The sequence below is a fragment of the Ascidia mentula genome, chromosome 8 (assembly GCF_947561715.1).
Source record: "Ascidia mentula chromosome 8, kaAscMent1.1, whole genome shotgun sequence".
NCBI classification, from domain to species: Eukaryota; Metazoa; Chordata; class Ascidiacea; order Phlebobranchia; family Ascidiidae; genus Ascidia; species Ascidia mentula.
In genome coordinates this window covers 18,471,099-18,488,044 of record NC_138573.1, presented here as the reverse complement: position 1 = coordinate 18,488,044, position 16,946 = coordinate 18,471,099, and the positions used below count along the sequence as shown (strand labels likewise).

The following is a 16,946-nucleotide window of genomic DNA, read 5'->3' as shown; positions in this document are numbered from 1 at the left end:
AATAAATTTGTTTGTTCGTTTCGTGACATTAAAACTCTTGTTGATAGGGATTTCTCGACAATCTTATGAGCAACAAAGACTTGGTATCTGATTTTTTTAACAAGTTATTTAAGAGAAAACCTCATTTTCTCATAGTCATTTGTCTTTCTGTTGTTTCTGATATATATATTCTGCCTACAATTCGGCATCGTCGGGCATCACTTATTCAAACAGAATCTTTCGTGACATTAGTTAGGTTAATCTCTGCATTCATAGAAATCGTGTGGACATACGATGTCGATGTAGAGTTTCGCTCGTGATGTCATCAGCTGATTGAATGTCAACTTTGTTGTTGTAAAATGTGCGTAGATTTAAAAGTTTACTGTTTTGAATTTTCTTGCGACTAAGAAACACAAAAAACACAGTTTTCAAGAAGTTGGTGACAGCTTATGTTTGAGTCGCCGAGTCGCTTCCTTTTCGCAAAAGATGGATACACGAAGTCTGTTTCTTAGTTTAATTGTAATTACGTCAGCGAATGGACAGTTGAAAGATGTCGGTAAGTTTTGCCAATCAACTATAAAATCAGTAGGTGTATGCCACTCATGTCCTTATGTCATAAATTACACTCAACACTGTCTCCCCAAATGACTTAATATGCTGTGTGTGTATGTGTTAATGGTCATGTATATAAAAACACTTCTTTCTGAAATATTAGTAAGATCAAAGTAGAAAACATTCCGAAATTTGTGTTTAGGTCAGTGTTCCATATTATCTCAGTCCGGATTCCAATTGGAAGTTGTCGGCCCATTCTCAGAAGATGATGTGATGTTGGTCACTGCTGATACAGCAGATGTATGTGCTGAACTTTGTTGCCAAACAAATAATGCAAACAACTCATGTGACGTATCTATTTACACAGAGGATATGGTAAGGATTGGCATAGTTATGCAAGAAAACTTTACTGTATTTGTTGCATATTCAGCACTCATTAGGAATCCAAGCTTATTTGAATATTTTAAACAATTTTTAGGTTTAATTAAGAACATAGTCCTTCGTTTTTCTTAGCATAGAGCCCGGGGCTGTTTAAGTCATTATTTTTTTTCGGGTTCTGGACAATTCTTACTGAAAAAAAGCTAAGCACCACCAACTGGGCTTATTTGTAAATCAAAACAAAAACACACCAAATTTATATATGCCTTATATTTAAATTTCATTTCTAGTCACAGAATTGTTTGATGGTCCAATGCCCTTCAGCTGATTTAGATAATGGACCATGCAAGCCATATTTCCCCCAGGATCCAGATGAAGTAATACCTTTCGTGAGAGATAAAAAGTCAACCCTTATGTATATTATAAAAAGAAATCAACAAGGTAACAACATCACTTTTGGATGCTTTAAACAAACTGTAAATCAACTCAAAACATGATTTAAAAGATTTTAACAAGTGTTTTCGAATTAAACAAAAATTTACAGTTTTAAACTGATTTTTGCCCCATTATCCATTGTTTTGATTTTGCTAGTTTTCTTTTCTTGCTTAAACATTCTGATTTTACTGAAAAGTTGTCAGTTTTTGCATATTTTTTTTCCGTTTGTGTATTAATTAATTTTGTGTGTTGCATCCTGTCAGAGATTTTATTTTTTAATAATGCATGCGATGATATTATTTCCTTTCAGAGTCATCTTTTAATTTGAAGCAATTAACCCAATTATTTGAACTTGACAATGGTGGCATTGAACTGATTTCTGATGAAACTGTTCCAGAAACAGACTCAGAACTTTCAGACAAACCTAAGAAAAATCCAACTTACGATTTGAAACCAGCTGATGAAAACCAAAATTTTTTGAGCAATTCAGTTTTGAATTCTTTTGATTTAAAAACTCAAGCAGTTACTGTTGCTACAGCTCAGCAATTGACCAACAATTCCATTGGAAATATGGCACCAAACAATGTTTCCGTAACCATGCAGCCAGTTGCCATAGCAGCTGAACAAATTGACCAAACAACTGAAGAGGTCGTTATTGTATCAAATCAAACTGATTTGCATAATTTGTTGCGAAACCAATCTGTTGATGTGAAAAACACCACAGCTGTTATATCTCCTGCAGTAACTCCAACAGTTATTCAAGCCCAATCAACTGTGGATAATTCAACAAACAGTACAAATATAGGTTGGTATGTATGCATGCCTAAAAATATTTTTGTTCAACTGTTGCCCATTTGATTTGTGTGGAGTAAATTACTAACAAAATAGATTTTGTGTGTTTCAATTGTTTTACTTGAATGGCGAAGGACCTATCATTTTTTTTTTATTTTGTCTTGTGATTATTTTGTGTTGAAATGTTTGACTTTGGTTGAACATGAATAGGTTGGTAAAGTTGCTCTAAGCTGGGGTCATTTTTAATGAACCATTTTGACTGTCAGCATGGGACAGATAATCAATATGACAGTCCTTCCAGTTCTTGTTACTTGAGCTCAAGTGTGCTGTAAGCCAATATACAGCCTTCACTTAAGTGTTTAATTTCCATCGAAACTGTTTGCTACACTTGTACCGTAGATTGATGGAGAAACTACTCTTCTATTGATGCAAATACATAAATTTGAAAAAGCATGTTACATGATGCTGCACAGCAAACTGGGAATTATTGAAATATATACTGTTTTGGTTCATATTAATTAAGGCACTGAACAAGTGACAATTTGCCTTAACTTTGGCCAACATGTTTATAAGCAGTAAATCTATCTTTTTAGTTGCAAATGATTACTGGTTGCACTTTGCTTATATAATGAAGATAATTAGTTTTGCAAAAAATAAACAAAACAACTGTGTTTGTGGTATATTTAAATGTCATAGTAAATATTGGTTTATTCCAGCTGTTTTTCCCACCTTTGTTAGTTTCAGCTTTTTATGGTTTAGATGCTGCTACTGTTGGACCACCTACTGAACTCCCATCATCGTCAACAAACACACCACCATCATCATCTCAAGCTTCTACTGTTTCTACTACAACATTAACACCTTCTTCATCAATTCAACAAACAACGACAACCATAAAACCAACTACTTCTACAACAACCACGACCACACAGGCCATAAGAAAGATTACTGTTACAGTGGTTGGGAATAAGAAGATACAATTACCTTCTAATACCATCGTGCTTAAAGCTGAAGTTGACGGAAAACCACAGCAGGGTAAACAAGAATTAAAATAAAGCTGAATGTTGTGGAATTCATTAGAGATCTTGTTTTAATGTCAAAAAGATCTGGAGTGTGGTTGTTTATTAAAATTGATTGATTGGGCTTTATCAAAGACCATTGGAGGAAATTATATCTGTAACAGACCTAAAACCATTCAGAATAAAACCCATTGTATTGTGATGCAATAAAGGATGTCGCTGTATTTTATGACAATCTTTATATTTGCAGCAAGTGGATACAACTTTGAATGGAGGCCAATAGATTTGCCAAATGACTTTTCTGGAACTGTTTTAGGAATAACGGAAAATACTTACACAGTCAGTGGCCTTGCATCTGGGCAGTACACATTTAAAGTAAGGAATGTGGATTGCATAAAAGTTTAATCTAGTTGATGTATAATTGTAGCTTGTATTTTGCGATATACTATATGGCTTGTAATGAATGTAGAACAACTTTGAAGTTCTATTTCTTGTTGGAAGCAAAACCATTCAACAAAAAATCAGTTAATCATAATTTTCTAAGTTGTTTAATACCTTATGTACAGTCAGGTTAATTTTAACTGCCTCGCCTTGCTTATATGCAATGTACTGGACTTTGCTCCGAAATGACCTTGTGAAGTGTAATGCCAACTTCAAATACTAATAACCCTTTCCATAAACCTTTTCTATTTCAACATGCTCGAAAGAGTGATGACATCGACGCATTTTTTGTTTAAAATATTCACTAAAGCACACATGTAAAGTAAACTTCAAAATCGAAAAACTTATTAACTATGTTCATCGTGGTTGTTTTTGCAGGTGACAGTGACTGACACAAATGCACTGGGAGAGGCAACCGTGAATGTGACAGTCTTGGAACCGACAAGAATCAACTCTCACCCTGTTGCAATAATATCACCAAAACATCAAGAAATTACACTTCCTACTAATTCTGCTTTACTGGATGGACAAAGTAAGCTAGTGATGTGCATATTTTGGCCATTTGTCTAGGTTTGCATAAGTCTGGCTTGTACATTTTTACAGTTAGAAATTTTGCGAAATGCAAATGAAGTGCTTTTTTGTTCAAAAAATGTTTTTGTGCCAACATTTGTCAGACTGGCTGAAAGATATGTTTTCTAATTGTTTGTAGTTTTGTGAATGATATTCGGCCTTCACACAATACATATTATAATATACATATCTTGTTGTCAGTGTTTACATGCCGTTGTTCATGATTGTCTGCAATATCCGCAACAATATTAAGCTTCTAAATTTTCTTTCAGAATCTACAGACGATGTGAAGATAGTTTCCTATCACTGGGAACCGGTGCAAGCTCCTTTACAAAGTGTTCTTTCTACTGGAGAACCTCTAGGAAGTGAAAAGGTATCATTGATAAAACTTCTTAATTTTTCAGCAGAGAGGGTTGAAATCATAGAAAACATACTTTGGCTTATGTTGCATATAACATACTCCCAAAAAAAATGTCCTACATACAATCTTTGATTACTGGTCATAGCTTTCTGTTCATGAATTGACTTACTTTTACAAATGTGTTTGCGAATTGAATCATTCAGTTTTTGTGACTAATATTTATGCTTGCAGGTTCTCCAACTGAAAAATCTACAGGTTGGAAATTATACAATTGAACTCACTGTAACCGATACAGATGGTGCCACAAACTCCACACAAGCAACTATAATTGTCAACAAAAGTAAGTTTTCTGCCAATTATTTATGAAACTCATGTTTACGAAAAATTATTTTTTTGCATTCACATCAAAATTGGAATAAAATTAAATTGGATTTAAAATATTTTCTTTTCTTATTTTCAATTTGTTTATCTGTTTGTGCTGAAAGAGCAAGTTTTATTGAGCTGTTGACAGTAGTGTACACACTGTTCTGCTGTACAAAGTCCCTTTAGTCTAGCTGGTGAAAGTTGCACTAAACTAGGCTAACCTGAAACAGATGTTACCACTCTGTAATGGAATGATCGTTGAGTACACATAATTGAACGACGGAGACGAATCAAGTTCGAGACTTTATAGGTCAACACAGTGTGTGCACACCTGTCTGTAGTTGAATGAACATTATGGCCCTTTTGCTTCATTAAATTTAATTGCACAATGTAGATAAAAAAACTTAACAATGTAAATAAAAACTATGCAAGAGCTATTGCTTTTCTTATAATGCATTCAGTTGTTTGTATGGACGATGAAAAAGCAATTCCTTATTTCAAGAACCCAAGTTCAGACAAACTGTAAATATACAAAAATATTTTCAGAAATTGACAACCCTCCCATAGCAAATGCTGGCCCAAACCAAAAAATCGAATTCCCTCAAAATCACATTACTTTATGTGGAAACGACAGCACCGATGACTGGGGAATCGTAGCATATGAGTGGTCTGTGGCTCAAGAAAGTGAAAACCAAGTGGTGGATCAACAGGTTTGTGCAGAATTTCTTTACATGCAGCTTTGGTTCTGTCACCTTTAAAGTGGAAAGGTCTGCGAGCGTGTGTGTGTGTGTAGATTGGAAAGGCAAAGGTAATGCCCTTGAAATGTACAAAGTTTATGGAATTAATATAAGGGCAAATTTTGTCAATTTTATCTAGTTTTAAATGTGCATTACTTCATATATAGGTCAAAAAAAGTCTTGATAACAACAATATGACAAATGTTAACTTTTATATTTTGCAAAGCTTCTGCAAAAATAATTGATCTTAAAAATTTGCTCAGGCATAAAAAACACCTCCATACTCACTGAAGCGTGAATAGACAGGGTGGTGTGGTCTGAATAAATTTTTTGACTGGTAAAATTATTTGTTTTCAACCACTTTCGCTTGTAAGCCCACATATTGTGTTTTCCACCTTCTACCATTTGTTTACATCTTAGTTTTAAAAGAACTTTCCCCAAAGTTCCACTGCCATTGCTTTAATTACAACCTTTTCATTATTCAGTATTTTTATCTGTTACATTGTAAAAAATACATGAAAACAGTAAATATTTTTAATTAAATAGTTTAAATTAAATAAAATGTAACTTTATTAACCGACGTTTCGCCTGTTATCCAACAAGGCTTCCTCAGGATAATGGTACTAGTACAGAACACAACCAACACCAAGAAATGTTTCTGTTGAACACTTGGGTGTTCAGTATTTAGTAAAACGTTGTTTTTATTTGAATATGTGGACGTTAAACAAGAAAGACCAATTTCCCAACTGAGTGGAGACCCAGTAATGCTTAAATTACACAGTTCATATCTTCATGACCAGTAATTGGACTTTGACCAAGATAATAATTGTGCTTGGGCCAAAGTACATTGTGCATTGTAGTCAGCACTTATTAGGCTCATAATAAGCACACACATACAGTCCTACTAATAATTTGCCATAATTTAATGTACATTCTATTGTACTTTAAAGTAATTTATCATTGTGTTTGTATAGCATATAAAATTATTATTATTTGATTTTGTAAATTATATTTGCTCATTTAATGAAATCTTTTTGTTTGCAACCAACATTTTAATGGGAACCGTTATTTCCTAATATCTCTTCAGTGTTTTTTGGAATTCTAATCGTAATTGTACAAAAACATTACAATCACAGTCAACTCTGCTTGTGTTTTTATTCTAAGCATTATCAACAGCCTCCAACATCATTTATCGTGTTTTGTCTGTTTCAGGGGGTCAGAAGCAAGTGTTTGGAATTATCTAACCTTGAAGTTGGAGAATACACCTTTCAACTGACAGTGACCGATGAAGCCCAACAGTCAGATACTGCCAAAGTCAAAGTTATAGTTCAACCTGTAAGTCACTATGAGTGACATTGTTTAACTTTTTTGAATCATTGTAATTGTAATGTATTTTCAACAAATTATAACAACAGGCAGCCTTGTGCAAGTAATATCGATAAAATAGAGTTCTTTTGAAGTGCGAGGTCAGATTACTAAACTTTATTGGAAGAGAATACCATTGCATTAAATTTAACAGTAACCAATACAAATGGAATAACCATTTAATAATATGGTTTGTAACTGGTGTTTTTATGTCAGGAATCGAACCATCCACCAAAAGCAAATGCAGGTAAACCTCAAACAATATTCGAACCCAAGACTGGAGAAACCGGGACGGTGACACTAGATGGATCAAAGAGCACCGATGATAAAAAAGTTACAAAATATAATTGGAAGCAATTGAGGTTTGCCATTTTCCCCTGGTTTTGGTAACAAAGCAATCTCTCCATTGGGATTGTTAAACCTTCTTCGTTATAATGTTTTAGTGCCCCTAAAGCGACAACAGTGACCACCCCAAATAAAGCAATCACAACTGTAACTGGCCTGGATATCCCGGGGCAATATATTTATGAGTTAACTGTTTTTGATGTTGAACAAGAGACCAACACAGCACAAGTTACCATTACTGTGAACAAAGGTCAGTTGTTATTTTCCATTTCCTCCATTTCTTTTTAAAAGATTAAACACCAATGAATGTTTCCTTTGCATTCAACACCATTAAATCAGTTTATGTAGTTAAATAAGTGGTTTTTCTTTTACAACTGCTGGTATATATGGTTAGCATCAAAATATCTACACTTGTTGTACTGTCTAAGTAAGGCACCTCTCCATTTTTTGTGATGTGCATTTAGTCTAAACATGTATTTGCATATGCAGCCAGTTGGGTTTTGCCCCTTTCAACAGTTTATCAACATATTTGCATTTTGTGATTTGCAGAAGAACCACCAGTGGCTGAAGCTGGTCCACCAATCACCATAACACTACCAGATGATGTTGCGATTATTAACGGCAATCTCTCCACCGATCATTATGGAATAACAAGTTACCACTGGGTCAGGGACAAATCTAGTCCAGCAATTGGGGTAAGATAAGTCTTCCAGATCAATTTTCTAGTTTATGATTTGTAAATTTTGGTTTGTTTGAAAATTGTGAGTCAATTTGTTGTTTAATTGGTGTTGCTGAATTATATTTCAAACATACACCAGAAAGTTCTATGTTCAAAAATATCCTTCTTTGTCTTGTGCAAAACCAGTATCCTGAATATCATCTTAAAGCCCAGGCCACAATCAACCCCATGGTTAAATTTATATCTTATGTTTGCAGAGGATTTTCAATCACACAGATGAACAAGCAGTGCTGGTGGTTGAGGGTCTCACAGCAGGTGTTTACACATTCCATCTTACCGTCACCAACGTTCGAGAAAAAAGTAGCTCAACATCAGTGAAAGTCACTGTGCTTGATGACCCCCTGATATCAAAACTGGTAATTTTTGTTGTAACACTGTTGTACGCACTGTGTGTATTTTATTGGAATAGAAATAAATGATTAACACAATGTTGTACACGTATCCTTAGCTGTTGAACATTGAACTTGTAAGTGTGGCGTTGTTTTGCTCTGAAAAACAACGTTTAAAACATGGTTTAATGGCCATACTGTATGGCAAGTATTTCAACCAATCTGTTCATGTGTCAGAATAATGGATTAATTAAAATGTAACAGGCAGCAACACAATATTTGTGTGGCTTATGGTGATAACCGACTTAACCATGCTTGTGTGATGTGATTGAGATTGAGTTACGTTTCAGGTCGAACTACATTTGGACAAAACCCCAGATTCGTTCACTCTTAGCCAGCAGGAAAGCTTGGTGAACCAACTCAAGATTCTTCTTTCATTGTTAGAGGGGGATCACGTGATCATCAGTTCGTTGTACGTCGAACATTCAAGCACTGAGTAAGTTAAACCGCGACCTGTCGACACTTGACGTCACCATGTGCTCCAATGCAATGTTAACAACATGTCGTGTTCTCGCGAACTTTTGACGTCTATTTGCATTGGAATATTTCGTGTAGAAGCTTTAGTGCGTTCGTATTTCCTATGTTCGAGTACCTTTTTATTGCCGACGCCATTATAGGGCGAAACCTTTGTAAAATCCAATACATTCTAAAAAGTTAAATTGACAATATTCAAAAAGGCAAAGAACGCGCAGTAAAAATTTGCTGGAAATAAACCTCCACTCGGTGGCGGGACATCTAAATGTATGACGTAATACATCAAGCTACCCGGTTTAACCTATAACGTATGTATTTCTATATTACAGTTTGGTGGTTCTGTTTTATGTTAAACTGGCAAACGGACAATTAATGAACGCACTTCAAGTCGTCGAAACTCTCAACCAAAAGTTCAGAACCAACATCGACTTCTCGGTTTACAACGCAAAGCGAGCCGACACTTACTGTAAGTTTTGTGTTGATTTATTTGGGTTTCGCTGTGGTGCCACCGGAAGCTGTAATCTTGTGCTAACTTGCGGTTGTACTTTCGATGCTGATGTATTGTTTTGGATGAGAGAAGTGTTTTTACACGGCGTACCTTGACGTTTTCGAATTACGTTGGCCTTACATGAGGTTGATAATATCAACGACTTTTAACACGTGTGTGAAGGCTTGGGTATATAGTGTGTTGCGTTGTCGTATCGAGCCGGAGGAAAATAACTCGCCATGACCTCTTTCTCTGCTTCCTTTTACGTTTCCTGCCTTCTGTAGTGTGTGAAAACACGTGTTCGGGTCACGGTAAATGTCACGACGGATCGAAACAGTGCGAGTGCGACACCTTCTGGATGCAGAACTTCTTCCGCGTGTACTCGGGAGACGGGACTCCAAACTGCGGTTCGTAACTTTGTGTTAATTTAACTGAAAAATGTTAACAGCACCTGTCTGTTGTTCTCTTGCAACGAAGCTGTTCTGGCAAACAAGTTATTTATCGTGATCTACGTATAACGTTGGTATCGCGGACTTCCCCAAACTCGTGGATGTGAAATCCAGTTTAATCAGAACTCCGCCAAAAATATTCTTCAAACTTAAAAGTTTTATAGTATAACATTTTTTCTGCAGTGAAATTGAGCATGGCAGAACTTCACATAATTAATTAACTTTTCCCTCCACAGATTGGAGCGTTCTGTACGTGATCATCATCTCTTGTATTCTTCTGTTCGTGTCCTGTTGTTTCGTGTACTTTTTTACCTGCTGTTGTTTAAGGTAGGTTTGTTACTTTTTCCAATATTTTTCACAAGTTTGTTGCTATTTGATTACATTCCAAATGATTTTCCCAATCGCGTCCTCAACTTTCGACGGTGTTTAAAAGTTTTATGAACTGAAATCTCTCCTCTAGACGTAAAAGAAAAGGAAAAGCGGGTCGAACTAAACGTAAGAAACATGGGACTGGTTTCGACAACGGAGGTTACGAAAAGCTTTCAACAAAACCTTCCAAAAATGGATCAGTTCATAAAAGTATGTGGATTGGAAATTGTTTAACGGACAACTGTATATGTTTTTAATCGGTTCAGGATTGCTGGCATTATATTACATACATAGCAATTGAAAACCTTGTAAAACACGACCTAATATTTGTTACAGATTTTGTTGAAAATAAAAAAATAAAGTCTTTGTTGACCATGAAGCTACCGTGAGGTTTTGACAATACAAACTTCTTGATATGTCGTTTTTAGGTACCTATGGGTTTTACCACCTTTCAGCCATCTTCCCACATTCAAAATACTTTGTGTGTTTCTCGCATCCACATATACTTGGGTTTCTGGTTTTTATTCACAAACAATTTGCCCTCGTGCTGTTTGGAATCATTTCATGGTATTTGTTCTTTATATCATGTTATCCGTTTGTTAGATGGAATGACACGCCACAACGCCCAATACCGATCGAGCTCACTCATGCGTAGCATGACGTCATCGTCGGAGGACGACAATCAGACGGTTTTCGAGAAGCGTCAACTCCTCAACGGCCCCACGGTGCGACGTCATCGCAACAAACCGGGTTTCAACAAACGAAGCAAACACAAATCATCGACTCTCGTCAACATCAACGATGTGTCCGATGAAATACACTCCGGAGACTCTTTCGATGGTAGGGGCCTCGACGGCGGGGACCGCGTGGCCCTGAGGGGCGTCGGTGGCGATGGAGCCCACGAGGACATTCTGTGAGCTCTTGTTGGTACCGTTTAAGTATGTCTTTATACTGTGACGGATCGAAACCGATCCGCAAAATATAGCGCAGAAACTTTCCGAATCATTTTGAAGCTTGCCTTTGAGCGGAACAGGTTCCTACTTGTGGTGTTTAAGAGCGAACAATTTCCTTGATGGAAAAAAAGGAAATAATTGAACACTAACTCATAACGCAAACTGCTTTTAAGTTTTGGACCTGGTAAGTGGTCATTTATGTCTGTTTGGCCTTAAACATTCCTGTAATGAGGTTTTTTCCGTCTCTTTATTTCCCTCTAGTGTCATGTGAAGGTGCTTTATAGTAGATGATATTCCCCAACTCAAACTGTGCCCTTGCATATGTGGTTGATAATGTTACATCCTAACCCTTTTTTGTGAAAAACGGTTCTCTTGCAATTTGGAACCTTTTCATTGACTTTATTTGGTATCTTGGAAATATTTCGAAACATTCCACTTTAAATTGAAATTTTTTTGGCAACACTGTTTCTTAAACTCTAGAAAACTTTGGCCGGAAACACTTTTTATGTACGTGTCATGTTAGGGTGTACATGGTAACCTTTGAAAGCTGGCTAGTAAACCGTAGCTCGTGCAATAAGTCCTGCCCCTGGCATCGCAATGTTGATGCTTTTAGAATTCACCATCTATAGCAATTCATGCATGTTTACTTGCCTTTAATACCCGTGTGTAACATCCAAGATCTTACCTTAATATGAAAATGCGAATCGACCATTAACCGGACGTTATTGTGGAATTAACGCAGCTTATATCTTTTATTGTTCCTTAAAGAAAAAAATGACTTTTATTCTCGTGCGAAAACTTGTAATTCACAACAAGTGTTTGTTGTTTTGAGGTTTTATTCCGGAAATGTGTAAATATTGGGAAATTGAATAAGCGGAGAATACATACAGGCACTTGACCAACAATAATTGTGTCGAAAATTCTGTGATATTTTACAGTAAAACAAAACAACATTTCGTCATGTAGTGCTGGTGCTCCGCTCATCCAGTTTCGCCCCTTTCGTAGATTTCTATCTTGCCGCGTTTTTGCACTTTTTGCTTTTCTGTTTCCGAATACAGCGTGCGTTGTTGCGTTAAGTTTTTTTCGTTGGAGTTGGAATCGTAAAACAACAGATCATGGAGCAAGATTGTCTAGATGGCAGTTATTAAAGATTTCATGGATTTTTTTTCGCAAAATATCCCAATCTGCTAAAACTTGGGCACTACTTTTTGATACACCATCAAAAGTCCTGAGTAAAGCAGTGAAATTAGGCCTAAGACTATCATGACGTCATCCAAGCTGCCTATGTTTTCGCTAGGTGGGACAAGAGAGCTCATAACTCCTAATATTACTTTTGATTTTTACCTTCGCCGTTATTTCGCATCGTTTGTTACGTCACAGTACTATCCGCACTCTCTATTACAGTGACCAGTCGACACGTTTTGTATTTTACTTGCAAGCCATTTTCACACTTTTTAACGCGCCCTGACTGCTACACGTTATTCTACTCACCGCATTGTGCTTTATAAATTTCACAACAGACATGTTTGTGGCAGTGTTTACACTAAAAATAATGACTGATAAAACTTGGTGGGAAACATTGTTGAGGTTTATTTTCGGTCGCTGACCTTGCGCCCTTTTGTGCTTATTTATCTTTTCGTCTTCTGTGACCAGAAATTGTTTAAAAACAATAAACTGTTGATTTACCCCGAGAACAAACAGTGCCCTTATACTGATGTGACAGAAATGCATTGAGAAGTTTATTTTGTTGATAACTTCAGGACGAGGTGGGAAAATGTGACGGCGAACAACCAATGTAACACAATCGTTTCGAAAGAAGGACCCCACTGCCTTATCTTGAAAAGCTTTTATAGTCCTAGTGGCAATCACAACCTTAATATAGGTAAGATTGGTGTTATGATAGAACAATAACTACACTTACCATTTATTAGTGGATCATCGTACACCGCAGACAACTTAGAAGAGTACGGTGATCTGACAGACAAATTATTAGTTCAGAAACCTCGCCGGAGCGAGGTAGAAAAATTTGAAAAGACTCATTGAAATGTTCCTCCCCACGGAAATCTTTAGTAAAAGGCGAAAGATTTATGCGTGTGAAGAGAAACCAGAGTGACGATTGAGCGGAACGTTTCAAGTCACCTCGGATCGGAATAATCTAACGTTTGTGGTGCGCCGATTGGTGTATTGTTTATCAACTATATCAAATATTGTTCATCAGAGTACAATGAACGTTAGGCACGGAAAACACATTTCTGGATTGTAAGTAGGAAAATTTAACTGTTTCCGACTTCGAAAAATTGACGGCAACCTTGAGAGCATCGATTTGTTGGTGATTAATGTGTGGAAAACTTGAAATCGATTTCTGAAGGTCGTCGCTTTCCAGCATTGAAAGATTTATTGCGACAGATGGATCAAGTAGGCAAAAACTCTCATGCGTCTTATTCTTAATACTTGGCGTGGAAATGGTTTTCAATTACGTTTACAAATGATTTGATCATTCTACTTTTGCGTATGCGGTGTGTTCAGTTGGATCACACAAACCAAACGCCTTTTGATTTTGTTGAGTGTGTAATGCTGAAAAGTATTACTTGAAAAAACGACATCTTGTTATCAGATTTAGCCAATTTTCTCACAGGGTATAACAATGAACAAAGATGGAAAAACTGTCATAATTTTCGTATGGTGACAAGACGCCAATCGCAATTGTTTAAATTTTTTGACCTTTTCCAGGTTTCGTTTAGGTTTAATTTTCCTTTATAACGTAATCGTTAAAGTTTGTTTGCAATGAATTACTTGTAGGCTGATTTCAAAGCGTTTAAATGAAAAAACATGGTTTTGCGAATACCATACTATGCAGACACGCTATCATGACCAACGGCACTCACGCGTGACGTCGTGTGTCAACAATCAGCTGTTCTTGGGAATTACTGAACTGCAGTGGCAGGTGCAAGTAGTGGTTTATTGACCTTCAGCAAAAAAGCGCTATTCGTTGCAAACCGTCGGTTTTAAATTTCATTTGTCATCAGAGAAACAAACCCATGTTAGTAATTGCTTGGAAACGTTATGCGTAAGACTTGACATTTGTTATTGCTTAGCAACCAAAAAACTAAAAGGCTTTTGTAAAAATCGTTTATAGTGAATTTTTCGTTACTCTCTTTAGGTACTAACTTCAATTACTCGGAAGACACTGTGATAATGCCTCTAGGCGGCATTGTGTTGTTGTATATGCATTGATTGGGTGCCAGTTACACTGTAAATAAAATATTGTTTGCAAACCGATATGGATGATACTGAACAGCAGCAACTTCTTATCAGTCAACTGAAAGACCTGATCAGAAAAAAAGATCAAGAAGTGGAACAAAAAAACAAGCTTCTAAAAGTAAATGAACATTTCATTTCCTATTTTGATTGCATTATATAACTTCTTATTGTGTATGTAACGTCTTAATATTCTCTTGGTAAGTCACTGATATTTTGGTTTAAAAGCCACCGATAATTTAGAATGCTTGAGGCTGTTAATTACATAGTAAGTGCATGAAACTGTATTACATCAAATCTAAAATGATTATTCCAAAGCTTGTTTTTAGGATGCTGAAGCTAAGTTAGGTAAAGCTCGACTTCAAGCAAAAGCAAAAGATGCAAAAATTGCTTCACTTAGCAAACCTAAGAAAGAGAATGGAGACAATTCAGCCAATAATGCTAACCCAGCAAAAGTGTCTGTAAGTGTACATAAACCCCTTTGTGGCACTGTGACTTTCCCTTATGATTTGTTTATATTTTTTTATGATGCTGCATTATTGCCTTCCAAGGTATTACATTAATTTCACTTTTTAGTATTCTGTAATGCCCATTAACAAAAGCTAATTGATGATATGTAAATATTGACCAATAAGAAATGGATCAGCGCTTTTAAAACTTTTGTTCTCACTTCATGGCAAGTTTGCCAGTTTTGTTTATAGTGGATTTGAGGAATAGTCTTTCCCTGGTCATTTGACAGGTTAGACTGTCTACAAAAGTCACACCAAGCTGCACATATAGGACCTGACAATCAGTGGCCATCTTTCCACACCACACATTATATATTTTTAATGTGTGAAGATGATTTACATTGTTTTGTAGACTGTTAACAATGGACACTTGGAGCAAAGCAGTAGGGGCAAAATGCTGATGCAACAAAAGAAACTTGAGGAAAAAGATCACAAAATTGTTCAGCAACAAAAGGCCCTGAAAGAGCATGTAAGTTTGCTGAAATATTGTGGAAGTATGATTATTTAAATATCCTACTATCCGACCGATGTATGTAGGAGGATCGATTTTCTAAAATGCAGGAAGAGTTTAACACCAAGCATGCAGAACTGACAAAACAGCTCAAAGAGGTTTCTACAAACCAAGGCATTGATGTTGAACAACAGGTTTGATGGATATGTTGAACTATTGCTCCTATGTTTTCCACCAAAAGTTTGCCTAATATTGCACTTATACGAAGTCTTTTCGTTTGACAAGGTCAAAGTTGCAAATAAAGCAGTTATTTTACATGTATTTATGTAAAAATTGTTTACATGTGGTCAAATCGCTTGGAGTTTTGCCATGTTCATTTAACTCACAACATTTTTTTAGGAAAGTAAAAGGGCAGAGGAGTTGTACACTGCAATACACACCAAAGACCAAAAAATTTCTGACCTCACTGCGAAACTTGATGAAAGGGAAACCCAGCTAAAAACACAGGCTCAAAAACTTAATGTAGGTTCTTTATTAATACTGTTTATGCTAAAAAGCTGGTCTCTGCCTGGATAAAAAAATTATTCCATCAAATACAGGCTGCTTTGAATGACTTACAAGAGAAGACAATTATGGAAGAACAGCAGAAACTTTTACTTGACAAACTGAGCAGAAAACTAGAGGAGCAAGAGGAGCAAGTTTCTATGGCAACTGAGGAGAATGGTGAATTGTCAGAATTGAGAAATCAAATGGAAAAGTACAGATCAGAAGTAAATATTGTGAATTTTTACAGTACTTAACATCTGGCCATCTGGCATAACATAAATTGTTTTAAACCAACATTTCGGTTGTCTTGTTATGAGGCTTTGTCTTAGGGGTTTTTAGGTTTTTATGTGAAAACATATTTGTTATTTTTGTAACAGATGATTCGAATGGAAATGAAACTCAGAGAGAAACAAGAAACTGTGGATGTGAAAGAAGAACAAATCCTGCAGATGAAGAGGGAAAATGATGCAAGGATTCAAGATGTTCAAGAGGAATCTGTTGAAAATGATCAGGTGCAGTTTCTAAATGTTTTGTCTGTACAGAAAGTATGTAGGTTATTTGTAGAAGAAGTACCGCTACTGGGCCATTTGTTTTACACATGATCAGCTACATGTCTTTAAATTTGTTGTCTATTTAAATATATATTTTCACACATAAACACTTATAACAGATTTAATCATAATTCTGGGATGAAGAGGCTGGTCCATAATGCAAAAAACATTGACATGTTTTATTTATTTCAACCATTTTGGCAAAAAACCTTTGCCATATTTTCATGCACTTTTAAAAACAGTTATTTTCCCATTATTTCAGCTCATCAAGACTTTGAAGCGCAAACTTCACGAGCAAGATGAGGTTTTGTCTGGAAAAGACAAAGTGATTGAGCTTCTTCAACTGGAAATGGCTGATCGTGTACAAGAACATGGTGTAAGTTCATTTCGCAACATTGGATGACAGCTATTTTTAAATTTGGGACCATCTTCGT

General features: G+C 36.0%; 2 protein-coding genes and 1 non-coding gene across 6 annotated transcripts in view; 2 read left to right on the top strand and 1 right to left on the bottom strand.

Annotated features, from left to right (window-relative positions):
* Positions 1–312: 312 nt before the first annotated feature.
* On the top strand, positions 313–12,883 carry LOC145910329 (dyslexia-associated protein KIAA0319-like protein). 2 transcript variants are annotated; one of them, XM_082997410.1, is made up of 21 exons: positions 313–535; positions 734–906; positions 1,200–1,350; positions 1,883–2,149; positions 2,896–3,171; positions 3,406–3,530; positions 3,975–4,128; positions 4,439–4,539; positions 4,759–4,867; positions 5,437–5,600; positions 6,840–6,962; positions 7,209–7,354; positions 7,436–7,587; positions 7,887–8,032; positions 8,274–8,432; positions 8,756–8,901; positions 9,269–9,405; positions 9,711–9,833; positions 10,112–10,202; positions 10,336–10,454; positions 10,848–12,883. In XM_082997410.1, the coding sequence occupies exons 1-21, from the start codon at positions 466–468 to the stop codon at positions 11,159–11,161; spliced, it is 3,246 nt and encodes a 1,081-aa protein (XP_082853536.1). In that variant the 5' UTR covers positions 313–465; the 3' UTR covers positions 11,162–12,883. The 2 variants fall into 2 exon arrangements, with proteins under 2 accessions (XP_082853536.1, XP_082853535.1); XM_082997409.1 differs by having other exon boundaries at positions 1,655–2,149.
* Positions 12,884–13,197: 314 nt separating this feature from the next.
* Positions 13,198–13,310, bottom strand: LOC145912768 (U5 spliceosomal RNA). Its single transcript, XR_014403319.1, has one exon. It is a non-coding gene; the product is annotated as a U5 spliceosomal RNA (small nuclear RNA).
* A 1,063-nt stretch (positions 13,311–14,373) lies between these two features.
* Positions 14,374–16,946, top strand: part of LOC145911730 (uncharacterized) — a 28,586-nt gene continuing 26,013 nt past the window's right edge. For 2 of the 3 annotated variants that reach the window (XM_082999148.1, XM_082999147.1), the window contains exons 1-8: positions 14,374–14,576; positions 14,785–14,916; positions 15,317–15,433; positions 15,502–15,609; positions 15,815–15,937; positions 16,015–16,185; positions 16,339–16,473; positions 16,775–16,888. In XM_082999148.1, coding sequence (XP_082855274.1) covers positions 14,478–14,576; positions 14,785–14,916; positions 15,317–15,433; positions 15,502–15,609; positions 15,815–15,937; positions 16,015–16,185; positions 16,339–16,473; positions 16,775–16,888 — 999 coding nt within the window. In that variant the 5' untranslated portion in view covers positions 14,374–14,477. The remainder of the gene's footprint in view (positions 14,577–14,784; positions 14,917–15,316; positions 15,434–15,501; positions 15,610–15,814; positions 15,938–16,014; positions 16,186–16,338; positions 16,474–16,774; positions 16,889–16,946) is intronic. The other variant, XM_082999149.1, reaches the window with a different exon arrangement.

Bases quoted from the DNA above. Each gene is read 5' to 3' on its own strand.
- LOC145910329 (XM_082997409.1), top strand. From the start codon at position 466: ATGGATACACGAAGTCTGTTTCTTAGTTTAATTGTAATTACGTCAGCG. The intron at 1,351-1,654 runs GTAACAACATCA...ATTTCCTTTCAG, and splicing joins TATAAAAAGAAATCAACAAG to AGTCATCTTTTAATTTGAAG. The intron at 3,531-3,974 runs GTAAGGAATGTG...TTGTTTTTGCAG, and splicing joins CTGGGCAGTACACATTTAAA to GTGACAGTGACTGACACAAA.